Source organism: Filicampus tigris, chromosome 5 (assembly GCF_054856515.1).
Source record: "Filicampus tigris isolate MCC_2025a chromosome 5, RoL_Ftig_1.0, whole genome shotgun sequence".
NCBI lineage: Eukaryota > Metazoa > Chordata > Actinopteri > Syngnathiformes > Syngnathidae > Filicampus > Filicampus tigris.
In genome coordinates, this window is record NC_141221.1 from 3,710,111 (window position 1) to 3,735,974 (window position 25,864).

General features: G+C 42.3%; 2 protein-coding genes across 6 annotated transcripts; one reads left to right on the top strand and one right to left on the bottom strand.

Annotated features, from left to right (window-relative positions):
- Window positions 1–12: 12 nt before the first annotated feature.
- On the top strand, window positions 13–9,184 carry slc8b1 (solute carrier family 8 member B1). 3 transcript variants are annotated; one of them, XM_086030010.1, is made up of 15 exons: window positions 13–433; window positions 1,229–1,381; window positions 1,623–1,675; window positions 2,021–2,078; window positions 3,185–3,290; window positions 3,361–3,528; window positions 3,638–3,751; window positions 3,827–3,901; window positions 5,909–6,039; window positions 6,113–6,254; window positions 7,080–7,201; window positions 7,302–7,455; window positions 7,559–7,607; window positions 7,773–7,837; window positions 8,652–8,712. In XM_086030010.1, the coding sequence occupies exons 1-14, from the start codon at window positions 407–409 to the stop codon at window positions 7,828–7,830; spliced, it is 1,410 nt and encodes a 469-aa protein (XP_085886136.1). In that variant the 5' UTR covers window positions 13–406; the 3' UTR covers window positions 7,831–7,837; window positions 8,652–8,712. The 3 variants fall into 3 exon arrangements, with proteins under 3 accessions (XP_085886136.1, XP_085886134.1, XP_085886135.1); XM_086030009.1 differs by having other exon boundaries at window positions 14–433; window positions 7,527–7,607; window positions 8,652–9,184; XM_086030008.1 differs by having other exon boundaries at window positions 7,527–7,607; window positions 7,773–8,712.
- Window positions 7,685–25,848, bottom strand: tpcn1 (two pore segment channel 1). Of its 3 annotated transcripts, none has more exons than XM_086030002.1 (28): window positions 25,554–25,848; window positions 25,196–25,290; window positions 21,716–21,894; window positions 21,500–21,636; window positions 20,163–20,339; window positions 19,979–20,092; window positions 19,151–19,281; window positions 18,612–18,700; window positions 18,194–18,228; window positions 18,032–18,090; window positions 17,854–17,953; window positions 16,408–16,524; window positions 16,171–16,295; window positions 16,030–16,078; window positions 15,888–15,951; window positions 15,744–15,788; window positions 15,619–15,675; window positions 15,490–15,543; window positions 13,477–13,549; window positions 13,276–13,383; window positions 13,020–13,181; window positions 12,838–12,953; window positions 12,078–12,124; window positions 11,933–12,001; window positions 11,753–11,849; window positions 11,410–11,549; window positions 11,230–11,319; window positions 7,685–10,236 (listed from the first exon to the last, which is right to left on the bottom strand). In XM_086030002.1, the coding sequence occupies exons 3-28, from the start codon at window positions 21,822–21,824 to the stop codon at window positions 10,093–10,095; spliced, it is 2,508 nt and encodes an 835-aa protein (XP_085886128.1). In that variant the 5' UTR covers window positions 21,825–21,894; window positions 25,196–25,290; window positions 25,554–25,848; the 3' UTR covers window positions 7,685–10,092. The 3 variants fall into 3 exon arrangements, with proteins under 3 accessions (XP_085886128.1, XP_085886127.1, XP_085886129.1); XM_086030001.1 differs by having other exon boundaries at window positions 25,528–25,848; XM_086030003.1 differs by lacking the exon at window positions 21,716–21,894 and having other exon boundaries at window positions 25,554–25,841.
- Between the last annotated feature and the right edge of the window lie 16 nt (window positions 25,849–25,864).

Genomic DNA, 25,864 nt, shown 5'->3' on the forward strand with positions numbered 1-25,864 from the left:
ATTAAACACGTCGGTCGTATTGTGGTGGGCGGTGCTTCTCTTTAGGTATCTGCCCAGACGTTCTAAGCAAGACAGCTACAGAATCATACTTAACGTGTACGTAATATTGAACTAATATCGAACTATATGTCTATTGACAATATTTTTTGTTCAGTTTTAGCAGAAAACTGAATACGACGGCTGCCTCCGCCTTCGTCTCGTGTATAGCTGTCACCAGAATGGACGTGGCGCCCGGATAACGAAAAAAAGAAACTAAAAGAAAACAAAAGTCATCTTTGTGACTACTCTGTTTTGTCTCCTGGTTGGGACATTGTCGTCCCAGAAATCCACCGCGGACTTTTCTGTCCACACGACCAGGACAGGTGTGGAAGTAGACGGAGGGTCCGTGAATGCCTCACTGGCCGTCATGTCTCGGATAAACAACGACGACGAGGTTGGTGAGATAAGAAGTGAACATGAACTGTCCCTCCTTACGTTAGATTTAGTGTACACAATCGTTATTAAGTGTTTCTTGGGAAAATACGCAGTCGTTAAATCGAGCCTAACATGTAGTCAGCAGATTTGTGTCACATGACCGCAGGAAATAATAACGACAGCAGAAATCATGTATCTGTACTGCACTTGTTGATATGTTGAGGGAGACTCTACGAATGTACAGTGAACTTCACGTAAACAATGAATTAGTTACTGTAATCATGGTGTTTATCATATGAAAACATATATACTGTATGTTTTTTACAATATTACAAATGAGCACTTTGCACTGTCAACTTCATCCTTCAGAACTAATGTTAATACTGTACAACGATAAAAGTAACTTCTATAGTGCGATAATATCTGATGCATTATTATTACAACTTACATTTTCACGACAGACATTTAAAAAAACATGAACATAGAATTGGGAGTTTTTGCAGTATATGGAAATCAATACATACAATGCAATGTATATTACATTTGAAAAATACATTTAATAAATACATTGAAAACGTTTTATTTAAAGCCTACATTTTGCATATAAATATATTGTTAAAACATTTTTGGGCCACAGTTATAATTGGTTATTGACGCATGTATGTTCCAGAAGCAAAACATGATACCACACTGCTGGCAAAATCAAAGTACTTCCATCACTATTTTCACAAATATGCACGACAAGAAATGTCATTTTGCTCACAACATAATTAAACTGTCTTCAACTCCAGTATATGTATGTTTGTGTGTTCAGTGCGATCATGTAATGAACGTCAGCGCTGTTGACCGCTGTGCATTCGTCAAGAACAAACCAGACTGCAGCATGGAAGATGGTTTCATCAACTATCTTCAAGTGGCCTTCTGTCTGCTTCCCCCTGACCTCACACCTCTCACAGTCATTCTTTGTGTAAGCCCTGCGTGTGTGTGTGTGTGTGTGTGTGTGTGAGTGCGTGTGTGCCATTAGAGGAAGTCTGGGGGAATTAAAATTTGTCAGAACTGTGGGGTTTTCTCTTTCTCGACATCGCACTTTGCAACACAATGTAGCCAATGCAAATACTTCACTTTTGGTTACACAGAGCATTTTTCTTGTGCATCCGTGAAAAGAAAATAGAACACGTCTGATATTTCTTTTCTCCGATTCTCCACAGATTACATGGCTGTTGTTTTTGTTCGTCATACTTGGCCTCATCGCATCTAAGTTGTAAGTCTCTTGAGTCTTTTCTGTTAAAAGTGCTGTGGGTCCTATCAGGTTTCAGGACCATAGTCTTTTTTTCTTTTTTTTCTTCTTCATTGATTATATATTCAGCCATATCGCATGTGAATTGACCTACCGGTTGGTATTTGTTATGTAAGTACCGCTTTGGTCACATGCACATCGGACTGTAAAAATTTCTTTTTTTTTTTCACTTCACTGGCGTGACTTTGAAAGCGGGTCTTGTTCTGCGTTTCTACTTCACTACCTTGACCATGAACGGCGAAGGAGCTGTTGTATCTGTTCAGAACACATTTTTAAAATGTTAACAAGTTCTTCTCTGTTTCTCTGCAGTTTTTGTCCCAACCTGTCAGCCATCTCCACAAGTCTGCACCTCACTCACAACGTAGCCGTATCCTTCACTTCCACCCTTCTCTTTGTTTTACGACCAATCGCAACAAAGCTGGCACTCATGCAATGTGATGGGATTAAAACGTGTCAATCCATTGTTTGGTTTTGTTTTCAGAATCTACGAGTCATAATTAAAAATACTTCAATTCCAATGATTATTTTAGAGTTATAGCGCATCCATGGCTGATGTAGAGATGTATTTATCATCTTTGTTTTCCATCGTCAAACTGCCTGAAGTCTTTTGGTTAAACCAATGGCTGACGTTGCAAAATTCTCATACAAGTTAAAGTTGAAGTCAACGCAAACATATTTTTTTCAAGAATATGTTCCCAGCAGGCTAGCTAGTTGAAACAGGGCATTCTGATAAATATTGCGTTTGTGCAATAAGTGTTAATCCACTCATTTTAAGACATCTCCGGGGGCGGCCATTTTGTCTTCTGTCGCCCGAAAATGACATCACAACTGCTCACAATGACCAATCACGGCTGACCTGTTTTCTGAACCTGAGCCGTGATTGGTCGTTGTGAGCACTTGTGATGTCATTTTCAGTCGACAGAAGACAAAATGGCCGCCCCCGGAGATGTCTTAAAATGAGTGCATTAATAACACTTATTCCACAAACGCAATATTTATCAGAATGCCCTGTTCCAACTAGTCAGCCTGCTGGGAACATATTCTTGAAAAAAACATGTTTGGGTTGACCTCCGCTTTAAATGCTGCAATGAGACAATCGAGAACGGCTACTCATTTGTATTGCCAACCTGGCAGCAAAGTAAACACAATTAAATAAGAGCAAATGCAAAACACAGCAAACAGTATAGTGTGATATAGTTGTGTTGCAGTTACATAATACATTACATCATAGCGCATGGTCAAGAAAAGGTTCTCAACAGGCTAAAGCCACCCCAAGCATGGTCCGTGGAGCAGTACCGTTTCGTACCAGGTTGCACGGATATAAGCGGACCATATATGCCCCAAATGCATCTTATCAACTGCGCGTGAACGTTTGTCAGCACGCCTAGCCTATTCTAACAAATATCCTTCATTTCTACAAAGCGCAGCCCACTCACAACCATTTTTTTTTCCTTGACAAAGATTTTTGTCGAGGGCGTCACTTTCCTGGCATTTGGCAATGGAGCTCCAGACATCTTCAGCGCCATAGCAGCGTTCTCCCGCCCTCACACCGCTGGGCTGGCGGTCGGAGCGTTATTTGGTAGGCGGCCACACGGTCAGGTTCAAAGTATAAGCCTGAAGCGTGCAACGCTGTCCGTCACTCTTGGCAGGCGCCGGCGTATTTGTCACCACGATTGTCGCCGGCAGCGTGGCGCTGGTCAAACCTTTCGCCGTACCCTCGCGTCCTTTCTTGCGTGATGTCATCTTCTACATGGTGGCGGTGTTCTGGACTTACCTCATCCTGTACAGAGGAACCACCACGCTGGGAGAAACACTGGGTACACACAGAGATCCCATTTCCCATAATTCCCGTCTCCATGATATGCCCTACCTTGATTTTTTTTTGACAGTATTCATAACATTTATGTGTGTATCTCGTGTTTGTAGGGTACTTGGGTCTCTATGTGGCGTACGTGTTGACAGTGGTCATCAGTGCCTACATCTATGGCAGACAAAAACGTTTGTGCAGCGCAACGATCGACAGTGTTCCGCATATTCAAGGTTCAACACACGCGCGCACACACCCACACGCAAAGCAACACACATTTATTTGTTCAATTTTTATTCCCTCTGCAGCTGCGTTTGAGTCGTCGGACTTGTATGATAGCGACGTTCCCTGTCTGCTCGCTGAGACGGACCAGCAAGAATATGGTGGGAAAGCAGACATGTCTTAAAACTAGTGCCAACAAATGATTAATCGCGATTAATCGCATTTTTCAACTACATTGTTTACGAAGCTAGGAACCGTAATTTACTTGAGCAAAATCTAGGGATTAATGTGGAAAAAAAGTCATTTCAATTCAAAGACACTTCTAATAGCTTTCTTTGATCCTTGAATAGGATCCTTTTCCTGTAAAATACAACCGTTGAACGATACACCAAAGATGTACAACAAATATGATATTTGAATTTGGCTGTGCAAAGTGTGCAAATTATTCTGGATTTCTCCAATGAGCCGTCAAGTAAGTTCTTAAGTAAAACTACGTAAAAGTCAGTGTTTGCGATTAATCGCGATTAATCTTATTGACAGCCCTACATTTAAAACACTCTCTTATGTACTTGGCATCCTAATTACCAAAAGTTGCAACGCATATACCCGAACATTCATATAAACACATTACATACACACTTGTACAGTTTTCAATTTCCAGAGCTATGAAACTCCAGGGCTAAAAAATGAGTCCACTTTTGAACTGCTGCTTGTTTTTCTCTATGCGCCTTGTCATCAGCAAGTGTGAGAATAAAATACGAGCAGCAAAAAGTGGCATGAGGAAAAAGTTGACGGGGAAACCCAAAGAGCCAGATGGAGTACAACAGAAGGAAGTCCGCCTCTGCCAAACAAAACAGAGAAGCAAAAACCTTCAGAAGGCAGAAAACGAGAACCCGAAAATCACAGTAGTACTTCCTATATGAGCAAAAGGCTGACAGTAAGGAACTACTGGCGGGCGGGACAACTCGGAACAAGGAAAACGCGTTAAATCCAACCATGGTGATGAGCGATGAACAGTAACTCTTTCACCTGTGGCTAAATCCTCTGCTAATTGATCACCGCCAGCAGTTGTGGCACAGAAGACCACCAACACTCCCTTTAAGATGACTGCAAACAGAAAGGGGGCGGAGGGGGAGCAGTTCTGGCTCAGTTCCCGGTTAGAGAATCGCAAGTTGTCTCCTGAGACAGTTGTTATACAGTACATCCTGAAATTGCATCTTGAATGCTAGCGTTCGCGAGTTGTGTATTTGTTTATATCAGGGTTATAATAGCTTTGGATTGTTCATTCATGTTTACTTTTGACTTTTATGTCTTTAGGAGGAAATCTACCCAAACATGTTCTATGCAAGCCCACTAGTTGAAACCAGGCATTCTTCTAAATATTGCTTTTGTGGAATATGAGTTCATTTCACCCGTTTTTAGCCATCTCAGGGGGCGGCCATTTTGTCGCTTCTGTCGACTGAAAATGACATCACAACTGCTCAGGGCTCAGATGACGACCAATCACAGCTCAGCTTCAGAAAACAGGTCAGCCGTGATTGGTCGTCATGAGCAGTTGTGATGTCATTTTCAGACGAAAGAAGTGACAAAATGGCTGCCCCCAGAGATGGCTAAAAACGGGTGAAATGAACTCATATTCCACAAAAGCAATATTTATAAGAATGCCTTGTTTCAACTAGTGGGCTTGCATAGAACATAATTTTTGATAAAATTATGTTTGGGTTGACTTGCACTTTAAATTCAGTTTTAATACATTTTCAGAGCAGGTTTGTTAGTTTCTGTCCATTTATATTTTTTTAATGAAAATACTCAGTTTTTGTTTGGATTTGATTCGTTTTGGTATTCGTTTTTTGTAACATGGAGTATTTGTTGAATGCAAGATCAATTAAAAAAAAATATCACGAACTAAAGTAAGTAAACTAGCGCAAGCTAGTTTGATCTTCCTGCTTCCATACGGACACACAGCAATACCGAATAAATACATTTAAAATGAACCCCGAAAGCTCATCCAAGAAATAACTGACAAAGATGAAAACGAATAATATTTTGGCTATAATTGTAGTTTTAGTTCGTTTTATAAACATAAGATGTCGGGGTTTTTTTCCCGTTAACTATGATAACCTTGTTCCATATTCAGGAGCATGTCTTGTTTGTCTGGTGCATTTCAGAGTCCGAGTACAGGCCACTTTTGCAATACCCCGAGTCCACCAGCCAGATCTTGCTGAGCTCTCTCAACCCGGTGGACAACAGGAAGTGGAGGAGGAAAAACTGGAAGTGGAAAGTCCTCAAAGTTTTGAAGGTGCGCCAAAGACAGACACGCAAAGTCCAACTTCACGTGAAGGCTTTATTAAATGGCGGCGTCCACCTCTCAGACCCCCGCGGAGGTCATACTGCTGCTGTGCATCCCCGTTGTAGATCTTGATAAAGAGGACAAGAACTGGAGACGACCTCTCAACTGTCTTCATCTGGTCACTGCCCCGCTCATGTGTGTCTTCGCTTTCCAATCTGGAATTTGTAAGTGCGAAAAGGAAATGACGTCTTTACAAGCGTGATTGTCGCGCTGTCACGGTGTGAGATTATTTGAACGCTATCTACCTTTCGAGACGTCAACATTCAGTCTTATTTTGGTTAGCAACTTTTTTTTTTTTTTTTTTTAAATCATTACCCATTATACAAAGTGCATCACAATGAAAGAGTCATTATTCAAACATTGAAAGAAAGCAAAACAAGCTGTCCCAGCCCACACAAATAGTAAAAGTCACTAAATAAATCTTCCTTTGTAGAGGAAATGGGTTAAGTCAAGCGCAAGGCAAGGCATCTTTCTTAATATAGCCTATTTCGTGCAACTCGATATGCTTCGCATACTGCAATTAAAAGTGCAACGTTGAAAAGCATTCACAAAGAAAATTGTTTCAGACATTTAAAAGCAAAGTCAACAAATCAAAAGTAGCACACTAAAATTACAGAAAGAACGTAAAGTCCAAGCACAGATCACTGGTCCGGAAAATGGATGGACGGCTGATTTTAAAATTTAAAATTTTGTCTTCTGTCGACTGAAAATGACATCACAACTGCTCACAACGACCAATCGCGGCTGACCTTTTTTCTGAATCTGAGCCGCGATTGGTCGTTGTGAGTAGTTGTGATGTCATTTTCAGTCGACAGAAGACAAAATGGCCGCCCCCAGAGATGGCTAAAAACAAGTGCATTTTGCTACTTAACTTATATGCCACAAACGCAATATTTATCAGAATGCCCTGTTTCAACTAGTGGGCTTTTTGAAAAGAAAACATGTTTGCGTTGACTTCACTTTTAAATGCACCTGCCTTTTCTGCCTAGTTGGAAATTACTTGATTGAGGGCCAGTTTCCTCTGTGGGTGCTGACGCTGCTCCTGGGACTCTTCCTGTGTGCCATCGTGTTCTGCAGCACCACCAACGAGTCCCCCCCAAGATATCACCCAGTACGTGCGTGTTAAGAATCAAATGTTCTGTGTTCCAAAACACACAGGCGTGTCCCGATTCCAACATGATGTTTGAACACATCCGGTGTTGTCTTGCCAGATCTTTGCGCTTTTGGGCTTCGTGGCCAGCGCGGTGTTGATCAGCGCGGCGGCGTCCGAAGTGGTCAGTATTCTGCACATGCTGGGTGTGGTGCTCAGACTCAGTAACACTGTGCTGGGCTTGACTCTCCTGGCCTGGGGCAACAGCATCGGAGGTGAGCCCGCTCAAAGTGGTTCCATGTTAATGCGCCAGTGAAATAGAAATCATTAACTTGTCCTGTATTAGACTGTTTCTCAGACATCACCCTCGCACGACAGGGTTACCCCAGGATGGCCATATCGGCCTGCTTCGGGGGCATCATTTTCAGTATCCTTACTTTCATCGCACTCAACATGTTCAGGCTTTGGGTTTAACATCAAAAGATGAATTGGAGACAAGAGATCTACAGTTGGTCTTTTATTTACAGCATCAAGTAACCGTATGTGATCAAATAACGAGGGAACACCTGTACCTTAACCGCATCTCCACCAGACATGTTGTTTGGGGTGGGTTTGGGCTGTCTGGTGCAGAGGATCAAAACACACTCTGAAGTCCAGGTAGTTCACACACACAGGTCATCTACAAATAAATACACACAGCTTACACAATGTGACGACGTCCAATACAAGCACCGTATCAAATATGTTCAGTTAAAAGTATTACAGTATTTCAAAAAGGATTATTATGGTTTGTGGGTTGCACTTCTACACCCTTGTCCAAAAAAAAAAAAAAAAAAATTTTTTTTTTAGTAATTGTCAGAGCTGGGCGCCCATTTTTGGGGCAGAGGGCAAAAATATTTATAATTGCCTAAATTAATAGTCTAAACTGTAAATATGCCAAACTATGACCCCAATACACTAATATCATTTCGAACTCACCATAAAAAAAATACCCTTACAAATATATGATTTCATAAGAAACAGATGATTTCATAAGAAAAATAAACTGCAACTGGTAGTACACGTGTAGAGAGACTCTTCGTAACTGTAACTGTCCTTTTAGTCAAGCCTTGGCGCCATCTTGTGGCTCTGTGGGGTGTTATCCAAAGCGCGCCAAAGTATTTCAATACTGTAAACAGCTGAGGATTCCAAAGAAAAAAGATTTAAAAAAAAAAAAAAAAAAAAAAAAAAAACAGGAATAAGCAAACTCATGAATTGTGTCGCACACCAGGCACCGCCTGGAATATTTGACTACCGGTCCACGAGGAGTGTGGTTCTATTCCAATTTATCTGAGCATTATTACTTTTGTAATGGTAGAATATTTGATCCAGCTCTTTTATTTGATATTGTCACAGTGCTGTGCCTGATCGATGCATGTTTTTTTTTTATTTTATTTTTTTTTATTTTAACCACCGCTGTTCTCCTTCTCAGCTGGAGCCAGAGGGACTGCTGACATGGATCCTGGCTGGTTCTCTGGGCTTGTCTTTGGTTCTATCTTTTGTCATCGTTCCAATAAGCCGCTTCCACTTGGGTCGGCCCTACGGCATTTTCCTCCTCATCTTTTATGCCGTTTTCCTGATTGTCGCTTTGCTCACGGAGTTTGGCATCATCTAAGGGCAGCCTCACATAAGGGATGTGAAATTGATACACTGGAAGCACCCGAGCATTGTTTTTATACTCTACTTGACTGCTACCGACGACCATGCTGTGTTGTCGTCATGGTGTCGAGCAGCTTTTACTCGAGAAGGCCATAGCATCAATGTGCCATTATTATTATTATTTTTAAATCTTATTGACTGACACCACAATGACAATGTGGCTTTTCAAAAAGAGAACACGGGTAAAATAAATTGAGCATTTCTGCTTTTAAACTCTGTACAATAACTAAATATTGTTCATGACAATCAAGTGGATTTGGGGGTTATTAAACGTGGGGACAAAATTGTGCCTTTCGCATACTGTTACACTATTTTGTCTTTTTCTTTTTTTTTTTTAAACTCTGCAAATACATTACCACCAGCCCAAAAATGCTTCATTTAGTCTGAAGAGTTTATTAAAACCTCTTTAAAGTCCTTTTTTTTTTTTTTTTTTTTTTTTTTTTTTAAAGCAAAGAAGTACTAGTTCTATAAAATAATGTTTTCAGTGAGTGCTTGTGGAGTTGAGCTAAAAAGTAGTCTTTATATAACTTGTGATTGTTGTGAGTTGATGAGCCATTCGTTTTAGGCATCAGGTTGAAATACATAATTTACAAACACCAACTCCAAAGAAGTTACGGCGCTGTATTACACAAATATAATTTAATACAGTACAAAGACGAAGAAACCGATGATCTTTGTTGGTTTTAGACAATATACAAGACTGCTTTATAGGTCTAGGAATTCTGCAATATTGCATGTGGAAGTCAAACCCACCCCAAATAACATGTCTGGATAGACAGCTTCACGTATTACTGCATTAATGTATTGCACGGATATTGCTGCTTATCCTCACTTAGGAAACCTGTTCTAGTAAACGGACCTCAATTGTCAAGCTGTTGAAGAAACTACCGGTAAGTCATATTTTAATGGACTTTTTCCACGGCAGCCCGACTTTGGCTGCATCGGGGTTTTTAAAAGGGGCCACAAAAGACCTCCAGCATTACATATTGTACTGTTACTTCCATAAAATGGTCCCTGGCCATGTACCACTTGTCGATCTGAGCAGTGGACCCGCCCTGCCGTCCGTCCAGAGCACGGCCATCATGTCCTCATCTCACATCGGTTCAAAAGTCACCAGACGAGCTCCCGCTGTGGGAATTGGTGAGTTGAGTGTGTTGGGTGGGATTGCAAGTCCTGGAGTGATTGTTTGTAAGATCACTGCCGCATGAGTTAAGTCAGTTAATACTGTAAGGTCCAGTATGTGAGTTTAGCTGAGGCGCAGGCACGAAAGGCGGATTGGAGATGGCACTGTCCATGTCGGGCTCTTGATTTTGGTCTGGCTGAGGCAAGTTTTCCCTTGAATACTCCAAATACCACTCCTGCAAAAAGAGGAGGAGGAGGAGCGACATGTCAGGAGATGCACTCATACCAATAATCAATAATTAAGGCTATGCGGTTTAAAAAAAAAAAAAAAAAAAAAAAAGGTATGAGACCGGATCGCAGATCTGAATCAGGCCTTTTCCAAATACAAATCATACGAAATCATTCAAGTTTGTAGTCACCAGACAATTTCAGATTTTCTACAAATATACACAGTAGTGCCTTGAAATACAAGCGCTCAACTCATTTCACATTGAGCAGCAGTTTGGCAGATAGTAAATACATTTAAAAAAAAAAAAAAAAAAGGCTTCAAGGTGTTTAAAGCCATTTCCAGTTAAGTTTAACTGTCAAACTAAACAAAGGCAATCACACGTTGTGCATTTAAAACCACCACATAACTTTGCCATAGCGCCAATAGCTTCATGCTAACATACGGGGGAAACGCCATTCATGGTTTAACGAATAACATCTATGCGACGGTTTTTGTAACGCTTTTGGCAACATATTTGAACACAAATGGTGCTTCCACACATGTAGACCGACAATACTCTTAGGCATATATTCTTTATGCTCTGCGGAAAATGAACATTACTGCAGCTTACTGAATCACTTAATGAATTTGTGAAACTCTTCATCTACTTCCTCCCGGGGCCAAGTCACGGACACCAGAAGGAGTCGCAATGACTAAATCATGATGCACAGTCCACTTAATTTACGTTCTATTCAAATCTTCCAGTGCTGCAATGTTTTTATTTAGTAAAATACTACGCAGTGCTAGTTTACTCATCAAAAAAAAAACAAGTTACTCCAAACCAACAAAACGGTATGTAACTTTTAATATTTGACATTATTACCATTCGTGTGTTGTTGCTGACCTACATTTTGGATGTTTGCACATGCAGGTGACGTCAGACGTTCAAAGAATGTAAATACAGCGGGCACTTGGAACTTGAGCGTAAATCCAACCAACAGTGACAAATGTCTTTTCTTACCTGCATCTCTTCCTCATACATTTTCATGCTGAGGTCACACTTTGTCCTTGACCTTCGCCCTTGGTATAACAGGGGTGCGTTTTGCTCACTCTGAAGTGAAAAGGAGAAAGTCTATTTTTTTATTTTGTGAAGGGGGGCGGGGGGGGGTGGGGAAGTTGAAAAGTACGGTGGTGTTTTTACCCCACTGCGGTCCATCGCTTGCATGACTCCCACCAGAGAGCTGAGGGACGACTGTCCGGGACACGCCTGCTTGTAAAACTCCAGAGTGGACAACGCCTCGTCACGGCTCACTTCCACTTCAAACACGATTCCATTCTCATCTGGAGGAAACAGACACCATCGTGGCTTCACTGTTTGAAGCAACAGCGGATATACCGCCAAACATCTTCCTGTTACGTGGGGTGTATCTGTGAGAATGTGTGTCCATTCTTCCACAAATATGAGGTGACAGAAACTGGGACTGAGTGAGGGCCCTCAAGCACACTTTCCACATTCAGAGAGAAAGACGGGCGCGCGATCCCACCCTCCGGATTCTCCAGCATCTCCCGGTTCTTGCGGCTGTAGTTCATGCGGAAGACGAAAGCATCGAGGATGAAGGCCACAATGATGGTCATGACCACCTGGAGGGGGCGCGACGCAATAGTTAGGCGCGGCAAGAAAGCAAAGGGAAACGTATTGGGTGACGGGCCACAGCGAGCCTCACCATGGTGACGATGTAGAAGGTCATGAAGTAGAGACGACTCCAGTGGCTGGTCATGGAGGTCACGCCTTCCTACAGAGCAGGGGAACACGGCGGCGGTCAAACAGCCGGAGGCAGGAAATGACATCATCTTAGGACATCATCTCACCATTGTGATGTACCAGTTGTTGACAACAGTCAGCTCAAAGAGAGTCACTGGAGGAAGAGGGGGGGGGGGGAAAAAACCAAAAAAAAAAACCACAAGCCGCCGTACTTAAAAGGGAACTAAACCAGCACCCTTATTTTCTGGCAAGAAAACATGGTACGCTGATTAATACTGCGTTCGTAGGATAAGAAATTCACAGATTAATTCATCAATCTCGAGGGGGGGGGGGGGGCCTCCCTCCGGGAGCGACGTCAGAACCAGCCGCGCTCGTGCCTGCCTGGTTTGTTCGAAATGGATCGGTAGGAGGCTAGCAAGTGACAAGGCTGTCAACAGGTGTGCAGGTAGGTGTGCAGATTCATTCTTGTCGGTTAACCCTTTCACGCACAGTGGACAGCCATTTAAACGTCGCTTCCGCCTATATTCATGAATCTAAATTTAAACAAACATTTGAACCCCTTTCACGCATTAATTATGATTTGATGTACTCATTTAAAATAGAAATATATTTTTGGGATTCATACAGGCGAAAGCAACTTTTAAATAGCTGTCGACCGTAGTGACCACCTTGCGTGAAAAGGGTTAAAAAAAAAAAACTGCCTTTGAAAAGGAGTCACTCGCAGTATAGCTGAAACTGCCACCGCATTGTACAATTTCAAACAAGTCCATGTGATGAGTGATTTGTTAACATGTTAAATTGGCGATTGAACGTGATCGCGGGAAGGTGGGCGTCGATGTTCTTGGCAAGACTGTGTGATTTTGTTACCAAAGCTGCTGAGAATGTCGTTGAAGTTGTTGAGATAATAGTAGCCTCCTTCCAACACTGTTTTGTTGCCATGCGTGACGTTGATCTGCCGGTAGGAGTCGGCCACCGTGCTGGCGCTGAGGATTCATTGCGCCGCGTTAGCATTCTCTTCCTTGACGCTCGAGACCATTTCGCTGACTTACTTGCAGCAGTTGGGATAGACAACGTCGGCGAAGAACTCCATGCCCACGATGGCAAACGAGTAGTAGAAGATGATCAAGGTCAAACCCAGACTGGCCATCCTGGGGAAGAGCTCAAACATGGTGTCCAGCACGTTGCGATACCTCTTCTTGATCTTAAACAACCTGAAAAATGGCGCGTTGCACAAATGGAGCGGTAGTCGCAAGGTTTCTCAGCGAATTGATCGGACTGGTATCAGAAGTTGAGAGGAGAGCGCACCGGAGGAGCTGAAGCGGCCGTAGCACAACGATGAAGTAGAAAGGCTCCATGTTGAAGACGAGAGCAATCAGACCCAGGAAGGCGAACGCGGTCACGGAGAAGTCAAACCTGGACAAGAACGGGGACAGCGCGGAACGATCATCGAGGGGCTGGGATGTGAACGCAACGTCTTGTTCTAGGGTATAGAAGGTAAGCGCTCACAGATTCCATCCGGAGCTGAAATAGGCCAACGGTCCCAAGCCTGATATTTTCAATAGCACCTCCACACCATAAACTGAAAATGAAAACACGTCGATTAAAACAAAATGAGAAATAAAAAGCCAAAATGACGACCAAGAGAATGATGAAAATGACAAAAACATAGTCGTGCTGTTCCTGTTTTAGTCTTTCTTTTTTCATGCATTTCCCGTTCTTAAAAGTGTTGCCCTCCACAGGGCAAGGAACCGTATTGGGTCGATATCATCAAGTTAAAGGATACCGGCACTTAACGTCCAACTTTGATCATTTCCAGTCAGGCTTGAGAAAGAAACGGCACAACTGCTGCTGCCTTGAAAGTAGAGAACGACATTTTCAATTCCTAGTCGGAAGCTATCTCGCCGATAGAATCCAGGCTGTTTGATTAGAAGGTGTTACCTCAGAAGGTACTAAAACATGACAAGTGGGCGCCCCTCAATGACGTTAAGCTATTCCGGGCTACATTTCAGAGAACTTGTAAGTTGATCGTGAAGGATGGATGGCATATTTTGCGTTCATCCGAACGGTCCAAACTGAATTGGGAAAGAAGGTTTTAGGTTCTCTGCTCCTTTTTGCCCGGAGCGATTTGCAGACTGAATTTAAACTGCAGAACCTTGTGTGTGTGAATGTTTTTAAATCCCTCTTGGAAAACTTTTAAAATCAAACGATCGGTAACGTATTATTTGCTTACCAGTTGTTTCACGTGACCTGTGTGAGTTTGAGTGTGCTTGATTTTCAAATTGTATCGTTGCCATTCTTGGTCAAGGCCTCCCTTGGAAAAGAGATCTCTCAACTCAATGGAAATTATTAGCCTGCTTAAATAAAAACGACCAAAATAAACTAGGGTAAAAATAAAACACGGTGCTCACTACTCATTGGAACTTCCAGTTTGATACTCGGAAAATGATTGTAATACGTTACAAATATGTTAATCTGAGTAACTGCATTAAATGGTGACCTTGTTGTTATCATTACATTTTTGTTAGGATGAATTAACTACAGTGGTACCTCTACTTACGAACGTCTCTTGATACGAAATTTTCAAGTTGCGAAACGCCTCAACAGGAAAATATTGCCTCTTCTTACGAAAGAAACGTAAAGATACGAAAGGTAAAAATACAGTACGGGCTGCCGCTCGCAGCTACGGAGTTTCCTGAACGCAACATACTCATAGCTGCTCTGCCATTGGCTATTACCTTGCATCTTCCTGGCATCCCATTGGAGGGACCTCAACCGTATGTCTCTATGTGTGCAGATAGACAGGTAGATAGATATACTATATGTCTATGCAGCGTCCTCGTCTTTCGCCCCTCGGGCCATGAGGTGTTCCGATAGTTTGACGTGAATTAGAAACGAGGAAAAAGAAAAAAAAGGTGAAAATCTGGGTTTTTTTTGTCCATACAAACAAAGCAAGAGATAATAGAAAAGTATAAAAAAAAGGGATGCGTTTGGTTGATCTCGCCAAAGAATATGACCGTAATCTATCGACAGTCGCCACGTTATTAAATCAGTTCACTTGTTTACAAAACGCCGGGCCAAAACCACTTCTGAGAGAGAACATGAACCAACGAGGGCAAAAAGCGATGAGGACAGCAATTAAAAGGTAAACGACCATCATTTTTATTCTTTACTCTATTCTTTGCTTTTTTTTTTATGCACAACTCTCATTTATTGCGCAATAGTCTAATTGTAACATGCATTCGTTACATGTTTTGATGCATTTTTATGCTTTATAAAACATTTATGTCTGAATATTGGGGGGCTTGGAACGGATTAGGGCATTTACATGGAAAAAACGTGTCTACTTAAAAAAATTCTTCCAGAACCAATTCATTTCGTAAGTAGAGGTGCCACTGTAAAGTCTTATTTCAACTGGAAGTTACAACATCTGGTTTTATCAAATATTCACACATATTTCAATAACTGCTCTGTAAAGTGTTAACTAGTGTGCTTGTGGATGAAAGTGTGCAGCCCGCTCACTGGTAAGGAAGACAATATAATTCCACGGCACCAATCTAGACCAGGAGAAGCCACCTGCAGGAGAGATTATAACCTGTCGTCAAATGTATTGTGTTTTGTCCGACGCGTTGGCGTCGCAAAACGTCTTACTGTCAAGAGTGTACGTCTCCACGAGGATCCACACGCCGTTGATGGCCACGACTGCGTCTGTAGCACGGAGGAGGAAACAAGTTAGGGGCACGCACAATATAAACCAGAGCCTCAGAAATACTTACACATGGTGTACTGGAAGGCCTTAGACTTCACCAGCAGGTTAACGCCTGTAAAAAGTGGCGTTGGAGAGGAGAAAATAAGTGGCAGAAGACTACAAATCTTGAGGACGGGACTTTTCAAGACAGAAGGGAATATAGAGGACTTGCCTTTTAAAATAATGTAGGCTGTGTGCGGGAGGTCATCAAACCAGTGTTCCCCACTGCGCCGCGCCTACACAACACATAACGGCGCGCTTACACAAGCAATGGCGCCTGCGGGATTCTGTACACTACTGCGTTAGCTCCTTACCTTCCATTTAAGGCCTGTCGCCTCGTAGAACTTATAAAAGTCCTGCAGGCTACAGAAGAGTCAAAAGACACACATTTTAAGATGCGCGGAATTGTAACAGAACGAAATCTTGAGTTGGAGTGATGGAGGGGAGCCAGTGACCTGAGCATAGGCGCGCCAGAGGTGTTAAGCGCTTTATAGGTGAGGAAGCGGTCCCTCGCCGACATCCTTGGCCTATAAAAACGCATGAGGCCATCAAACTGTTTTAGTGAGACACCCATTGGCCTCTGCGGAGAAACGGCAGACGGGCGTTAGGAGAGCACGTGACTTGTCGCAGCGGCGCTCCCGATGCCCGGAAGCTTGCAGCGGCGAGCACCTACGGCATTGTTCATTTGATACCTGGCGGCTGACTAGCAGCTGGAAGGCGTGGTCAACCGCAGAGCGCTTGTGAAGCAACAGAGACTTGAACTTCATCTTCTCCACGTCATTGAAGGTGTCAAACACCACTGCAAGGAGCTATGGGGCAAGAGGAGAGGGGAAAGCAAATCAGCTTCTGGAGGGCAAGTCAACGGGATTGTTGAAAAATGTGAAAAAGGTATGCTGGCTAACATTTAAAGACTCCATTTTTATTAGAAGGGGAGCACCCGCAAACTTACGGTTAGCCGTTTGCGGATTTCATTTGGGAAGCTAGCCATTATCTGCTGGTTTTGTGGTCAAAGCGATAAAAGTATTACTTTGGCGCCATCTTGTGGAATCTCGATGTAGTTTTCATTGGGTTTCATTCATTGATAGGTTTTTTTTGGTTTGCTGATTAAATGTACCTCCTGCACTCGCAAAGTGAAACTGAAAATGAAAGTTTTGCTAGTGCTAGTGCGTTACATAAGCTAGCAGGCAATCTAATATTATTTATGAGCCGGAAGGTGATTTGCGTTCCTGCCATCCATTCTCTGTACCGCTTATCCTACGTAACACGGGTTCATGATTGTGTACATGCTACACGCACGGTGTTGCTGCCTCATTATTATCTCTGTTTTCATTGCGTTGCCACCATCTTGTGGCATCTATTGTAATTACAACCCCCTTTTAAGAGGGGAGTCAGTCGCTCATTTTTGCTACCGCGGGGCTGAATTTAAGAAATTTTACTCTTTGCGTAAAGCGCTAGTAGGCACAGTGTGCCTGTGATGTCACAACAGTTTTTGCTAGTGTTGTATGGCCTTGTGAATGTGGTTTGTGTTCCAGCATCCCTTCCATTGTGTGTTATTGCCTATGCTATGTAAGTCAACGCAAACACGTTTTTTTCAAAAATATGTTTTATGCAAGCCCACTACTTGAAACATGGCATTCTGATAAATATTGCGTTTGTGGAATAAGTGTTAATCCACTCTTTTTTAGCCATCTCTGGGGGCGGCCATTTTGTCTTCTGTCAACTGAAAATGACATCACAACTGCTCACAATGACCAATCACGGCTCAGATTCAGAGAACGGGTCGGCTGTGATTAGTCGTTGTAAGCAGTTGTGATGTCCTTTTCAGTCGACAGAAGTCAAAATGGCCGCCCCCAGAGATGGCTAAAAACGAGTGCATTTTGCTACTGAATTTATATTCCACAAATGCAAAATTAATCAGAATGCTGTGTTTCAACTAGTGGGCCTGCTGGGAACATATTCTTGAAATAAATATACTTGGGTTGACTTCCGCTTTAAGGTTAACTTTTGTTCCAAAACATTCTGTGTCCTACTTAAACATTCGGCTGTAATTTGAAAAACCAAGTTGAGAATTCCTGACTATTCCTCGGCCACCACTTTGTCAGTAATGCTGTGCTTCTGCAACTCAAACAAGGTTGTACCAAGTTCATGATGAAGTAGAGCTCAATGGAGAGGTACACGATGAAGAACACACAGGACCAGCGGTTCTTTGAGTACGCCGGCATCATCACATCAGGGAAACTACGAGAAAAGGCAGATGGAAGTTGCGTTTGCCCCGTTTGCGCGTCGCATGATTGCACCAGATGCTGCTGTGCTTACTTTGCCGTTGTCAGCAGCACAAAGAGGCTAACCATGCTGTTCTCCAACGTGTTGAAGTACTGTGGTGACGACAGATGCTCAGTCAGGAAATATGACCGCAACACACACACACACAAAAAGGAAGTCTCAAAGCCAAAAACATTCAATGAAACTCCAACTTACTGGATCTGATGTGTTTGTAGAGAAGAGACAGAAACCTGGGTTGGAAAAAAAAACAGTCACACTTAAAAAAAAAAAAAAAAAAGCTGTATAAAAACATGATGATTTTAGGGAAGCGTGTATTTAAAAATACTGTATAAATAAATCAAACTTGTGTTTGACTTGCACCTTTATTGTCAATTTTATTCGAAACATGCAGTACACATTTACGTATGTAGCTATTATAGATTTTCTTTATATGTCGATATGTCCTTTACATGTTCTGTTCATAATTATATATTTAATTGATTTTGTCTTCAAGACTGCATCGGTTTAGTACAATTTTGCTCTAAATGATGTCTTCAGGTATGCGCGATGAGGTTCATTTATGAGTTATTGTGTCTAAATGAGTAGATTGCACTTTTCAAAATATGATTCTCACCCAAGATAGCAAATATGACCATGAAGAAGAGCAGTAGTAGGAGGATGTCAATAAATGGTGGAAGGGACTGGAAGATCTGCCGCAAATTTCTGATTGGATGAGAGAAATGCTGCTGGTTACTTTTGCCCAAATACGTAACACAGAAAAACCTGGGCCAGATCCTTACACTACCATTCAAATGTGTTTGGGGTTACTTAGAAAGGTCTTCTTTTTTTTTGCAAGTAGTTTGTCCTATGAAAAGAACATGAAATTGATCCCCAAAAAAGTCTTGATATTGATAATGCGTGAAAAAAATAAATAAAAGAGGCTTTTCTTACACAAATAAAGACATTTTCTAAGTAGGGTTGGGCACCGGGAAACGGGAACCGAGTGGAACAGGGACTAGCGCTTCGGTTCCCCCGGATTCAACAACCCTATTTCCAAGCGACCCCTAAACTTTTTGCATGTTTGTGTGTATACATATATATACATATATATACAGTATTCATGAAAAACGATGAATTGTCAGGGTGACGCCAAAACATTGAGTCAGAGTGTACCTGCGCACAGCACCGCAGTATCTACAGTCCACCAGGAATATTGGCCTGAGTGCTCGGGTCACTCGCATGTGGGATGTCTGTCGGACCAGAACCACAATGGCCTCCACAAACTGCAGCAGCAGCACACACGCCTGGAGAAAGGCAAGGGACAGAGACGTGAGCTGAAGCTAGGACACTAAGACTGGGGCCGGTGCTGGCAAGTAAAGCGAGTAGTGTCCAGTGCAACTTTGACATACGGGTGCCCCACTTACAATTTTTTTGACTTACGAGCTGTCACTTTTTTTTGCTTTGTGTTGTGGCCAAGTGCATTGAATAGATGCTCATCTCCTGCAGATCATGTCTGGTGACTCAGTCACAAAAAAAAAAAAAAAAAAAAAAAAAAAAACAAGCTTTGGTGGTTGAATGGCATGCTCATTCCACTGTAACAATCCCTAGATGTAAACTTTCCGTCGTCTTTTTTTTTTTTTTCCATGAAGGGTTTTCGGGGGTTAACTGCAGACTGTGTGTTGTGACCGTTCACTTCTCGCACTTCGCAGTTGAATTTGGATGAGGACGCTCACACCGCAACGCAACAATGCCATAACAATGAAACTGTTCTTGCCGCCATCGGAATTAAAAAATTTTTTTTTTTTTTAAATGGCTTTTTAAGGCTCGTACTCAGCTGTTTATGAATACACGGTGGTCATAGTTTGCCGATCCAGAAAAGGGTACACTGAACCGCACTTTGCGCAACACACGCGCCGTACAAAGAGCCCACTGAGTTACGAGCTTGGAACAAATGAAGACTTGCGAAACGTGACGCACTAAAAAGGCCTCCCCATCAGTTACCTTCACCATGGTCCTCTTGTGTCGTATGAAGGTGTGGAAGCCCAGCCAGCGGAGCTTCATGCACAGCTCAAACGCCACAATAACCAAGGCGAGCAGCTCCAAAGTGGCGTGAATCTGCAAAGGGCATCGGAAATGCTCGGCGAATGTTTTCGATTTCCGCGCACGTGTGCTCATCTTCACTCACGTAGACGTCCAGGCGCAGCGAAGGCACCGCGGGAGCTTCGCACAGCGACAGCGTCATGAGCAGGAGGCCCGTTAGAAGCTCCATCATGTAAAAGAGGTGGTTGTGGGCAAAGAGGTACGCTGCCAGCGCCTTGGGGTTCCGAGGATGCGTGAAGAACTTGTCGTTGTTCTCGCCCTCCTGTGTGTGGCATTCAGAAGAAAATGCACACAACAATTTACATTGTCACGGCAAGACGTTCTTCGATAACCACATGAGCACACAGTGCAAAACATTCAAATATGTCAAATCGGGCATGTTTGCTGCTTTTAACATCTAACAAGTGAACTACGGACAAATTGAAATTGTTAAAAAATAAATAAAGCAACAATTGAAGCAGCACTGGGCAAGAATTCGACCTTAATAAAAAAAAAAAAAACTCTTTTGATGAAACGTTGACTTACAAGTAGTTGAATGGGACTTTTGTCACGCCCTTGGGGGGATTTTTACTGGCACTAAGTAACTTTGAGGAGTATGGGAGCAACACTGGCACACACAAAAAAAATACAAATGTCCTGAATTGCTTTACGGCATACTCACTTCCTTTCGTTATAAGGGCGGAAGTCGATTCGAACGTTTACGCGCTATTACTGGTGTCATGTGGCAGAAGCCCCAAAACAAACAAAAAAAAACCAAAAGTATTGTTTATTGGCATTGGCTTTATTTATTTATATTTTATATATTATTTATGTCTATATTTATTAATACATGTACCACAGCCTTTTACTGTTTTTGTTTTATTTATTGTGTTGTAAAGTGCTTTGTTACAGCGCTAGCTGTTATGAAATGCGCTACATAAAATTGTATTGTATTGTATAAACAAAATTACATTCATTACCTCATCGCTATTTATCTTTCACACAGACACTGAAAATAGAAATGAAATTCAGTCCGACTTGCAGCCCAGCGAGAGCTCAGGATTTCCCGACACGACGCGCTGGCCTGGCGCGCATGGGAAGTGTGGTTGACGTTCATCAAAACACTACCACGTTTGTCCACATGGCGCCGCCATAATCAACAGAAACTGACAGATCAGTGTTGCTTTAAAAGAAAAACACTTTTAAAACGCGGAAAAGCCAAGCATTTTCTCTTTACAAGAACAATCGGACAAAACGAAGCCTCACCGTAATGAAAGAATATAAAGCTGTAGACTACATTCCCTCACATCAACACACTTACGAACGCACCTGACTCCGTTAAACCCCAATAAAAACGATGTGGTCAGGAGTTGTCGGTGAAATAAAACCACACAATAGAATCATGTGATGCTGCAGCTCTGTTGTCAATACCGTACACTCTACCTGCAAGTAGATTGCCGCTTCCTGGTAGTTCATCTCCCAGCTTTGCCGTAAAGACGCATTGTGTGCTCGATGGGGCTGTGGCCCAGGTGTTGACACCACCGCGCTATTTACTATGTCATAGTTTCCAGCACCTCCATCTGGAAGAATAGACACGTTCAAAGAGTTACGGGGTTGGGTTAAAAATAGCTCAAACACACAGTACACAGCCGCTCCTACCATAGCAGTCCAAATGTATCAGCACGCAATAGGAGGAGACCACCAAAGGCGTCTCATTACTTCTCCGATCTTGACGTAAAGTAGCTAGGTGGCTGTTTAAGCGCTCCATTGATCCTTCTGGAGCTGTGTGTTTTCTCTGTGGTTGAAGTCTAAAGCACCAATCATTCGCTGTGTTTCAGCTTCCACACGCACACACACAACACACATGGGGATACAGATGGCCCAACATTCCACAAGACTAATGTGAACTGCACACACACTCGAGCGCTGTAACGTGTGAGTGTCTAGAACAAGTCGAGGAAGCGAAGAGTGGATCTATTCAAAACATAAGCTGGGACGTGGAACAAAATATGCCTTTAGCGGCAACGTTGAAAGAAGTCTAAATGATCTCCCCGTGCCTCGGCGGTGAAACGTGAACTTTGAAGCCAGTGTAGCAGGTCAGCAACGCCATGCATCTTATCAACGGTTGAGAGCCATCAAGACGTCCAACAACATATTGGAAACCACAGAAGCAAGAAAACTGCAGCATGTGAAACAGAATTAGATGAAGATGACTTGTGCTTGTTGAACCAACGTGCATTGTTATTGATAACACACAGATGGACGAAAAAAAGGACCACAAAAACACAATCAGCCCTTCTCCAGCTGCATGCTTGTTTCTAAGTGCTCATCCCACGCCTGATTCAGGCAGAGCGCCTTACACAAAGTGAATCTAAAGACGGCCTGCCACAGCTGCTTGCTTCTATCGCGACACTGCAGTGCAAATCTCAAATTCCATTCCGGCAGTCATGCGGACAGGAGTACACGTAATTGTCCACCTCCAATCAATCATGAACAAGAGCTTCTCCACCCCTCTATCCCATCACGTGACCCGTCATATGATTTGTAACAACTGCGCTCGATTTGAAGAAATCCACTTTCAAGGGTTCCCTCGGTCCAGTAAAGTCTCCCAAGGATACTCCTCAGTAACGGAATGTTTCCTTCTTATCCGACACTCCCTGGCATCCTGGAAAACGACCGCTGCTCTTCCTGTTCATTTCAAGACGCAGACTGCTCCGGCATAAAATTCACGCGCGTTCTACACATGACCACCAAGGCGGGGCGAAGAGTTCTGCTGAGGCAGCATTTTCTCTGATGAGTCACTTATGTAACTTTTATGAAGGGGAAATTCAGAAAGCTGAATGGATGCATGCATGTCCTACAAAAATGAGCCAAATAGCTAGACCTTGTAGCAATAACGCACACTCACCGAGTTTCTCACGAGGCACATCCATCCATTTGCTACACAATTTATTTTCACTTGGGTCACGGGCGAGTGTCAGCCCATGTCAGCCGATCCCACACACAGAAAGTTAAACAACCATTCACACTCGCGTTAACCTCCACAGACAATTTTAGAGTCTTCAATGACTCTAATGTACATGTTTTTGGAATGTGTGAGGACGTTGGAGTAACTTAACCCTGGACTATTTGTGTAATCTCCTTTAATAGAAAACTTTAATGAGATGAGCTATAAAGCTAGATCAGACCGACAAATACAAAAATGTTGAAAAGTAATTTCTCAGTCTTTGTTAGCTGGCTGTCATTTTATTTTATTTTTTTAAATTATTATTCATTCAAGGACTGTCGCATTCACGTGGACAAATCTGTCGGTACTCCCCTGTTCATTAAAGGAAAAAGCCACAGTAGTCTCAAAATAACTTGAATCTGACAAAAGTAAACTAGGCTTTTTATGAAAATGAACCAATAAAAAAAAAAAAATCAGACATTACTTTTGAATTGGAGTTGAACAGAATCATAAATAAATAAATACTCATAATACAGGCCTGGACAAAAATGATGGTAGCCCTAGAAAAGAAATAAACTTGAAAAAAATGACTATAGGGACATGTGCAACCAAGGTGTGCCCTCTAATTAGCATCACAGGCATCTTCAAACTTGTAATCAGTCAGTTGGCCTACTCAAAGAGTGACGAGTGGTCACTGTGCCATTTGGTGTCTTGAAGTGTACCACACTAACCACAGACCGAGGGAATCTAAGGATAGAGCTGTCTCACGAGAATAGAAGGAAAATGGTAGACAGGCTATAAGACCATCTCCAACCGGCTCGTGGTTCCTGTCACAACAGCTCCACGTGCAATATTATTCAGAAATTTTAAATCCACAGGGTAGTAGCCAACCTCCCTAGACATGGCAACAGGAGGAACACCGATAACAAAGTCAAGAGACACATTATACGAATGGTAAAAAAAAAAAATGAATAAAAAACTGAGCAGAATAATCTCCAAACAAATTAAATGTGAAATGCAAGGTCAAGGTACATCAGTGTCAGATCACACCATCCACGTTGGAGACAACCAAGGAAACAAAAAAGTCAGACTGAAATTTGCCAAACTGCATGTTGACCAGCCACAAAGCTTCTGGAAAAACGTCCTACGGACAGACGAGACAAATTGGAACTTTTGGCAAGGCATTCCAAGGCAAGGTAGTTTTATTTACGTCGGAAATCCATTGTGTACAACGCTGGAATGTTGAAATTTGTGTCAATGCCCAAATATTTATGGACCTGACTGTATATTGCACATTTCATACACAAGGCAACTCAATGTGCTTCAAACAAGCATATACAACATCTATAAGCATTTAGAAACACATCAGATCTATGTTCAAGGATGCAAAAATAAAACATACCCAGAAAAGAACACTGTTCCTACTGTGATATATGAACATGGCTCTGTTATGTTCTGGGGCTGCTTTGCTTTATCTGGCATAGCGTGTCTTGAATCTGTGCTTAGTACAATGAAATATCAAGACTATCAAAATATTCTAGATAAAAATGTGCTGTCCCATGTAAGAAAGCTTGGTCTCAGTCAAAGGTCATGGTCTTGCAACAGGATATTGACCCAAAACACAGCGAAAAACACTAAAAATTGGCAAAGAACAAAACATTGGACTATTCTGAAGTGATCCCTGATCTAATTCCTATTGCACATACGTGGAAGGAAATGAAACATGTCATGTGTAGAAAGCACTCTTCAAACCTGAGACAACTGGAGCAGTTTGCTCATAAAGAATGGACTAAAATACCCGCCGAGAGGTGTCGTTGAAAGTTACAAAAATGGTTAGATTGCAGTGATTACCACTAAAGGTTATGCAATAAAATATTAAGTTAAGGGTGCCGTCATTTTTGTCCAGGCCTGTTTAACGAATTTGTATTTTAAAACAATTCAAAAACAATGTCTGCTTTTCATTGGTTAATGTTCATGTTGCATTTATTATTACGTACTATGCGAGGTTCAAATGATCTCTGTGACTGTGTGGCAAGGGGGTACCAACAATTTTGTCCACGTGTACAAGCCAGTGTACAAAATAACAACTTGGAAATGTCGCCTTTTAATGGCGTTTGTTTCTTCCACAGCTTTTTCAAGTCACAGATTTTTTACACATTTTTTGTAAAGGGCGTTAAGACAGCCGTACTTACTCTCGTCTCCCCTTTCTGGGTCCTCATTGAGTAAACCGCTGTTTGCTTCGTCCCAAGTGAGGATGAGAGGCACGTCATCGTCGTCAATCTCCATTCTTTAATCACAAATAAAACATCAGTCTGTTACCTCGACTTACTGAGGGCAAATGTATTTCAAGAGTGAATCCGCAGCTAGTGCACTGGAAAACGGCTCCCAACAAAATGTAATAAGCTAACGCTAAACTTGTTAGCTAACAAACGGACTACTATCACTACAAGTACTGTGGTTAAACAAGCAATGTGAAATTAAAATGTCAAGGAGCCCAGAAGCGTCGACGTTACTGTCAAGTTACTTTGCAAAAGGCTTGTTGTTGTTTACAGTTTTGGTTGTGTCCTAGAACGCAGGGGACATCTGTCACGGAATCAATTGGCTCAGAATGGCACAAGCAGTCACAAGCTGTCCTCCTGCGTACATGGCGGCATCCTCAAATTTGCGATCGATGAAAAAATAGACCAGCTCCAAAACTCGCCAAACACGACAAGTTATTCGGAAACTATTTTTCTCATAAGAAACAACACCGACGATAAGCTAAACTCGATATCCAAATTGTATTTTGGTGGGGCGGCGTTTTTTACGACAATTTCAGCGATTCACGGCAGGCTGTAGCATCCTGTTTTCAAAATAATAGT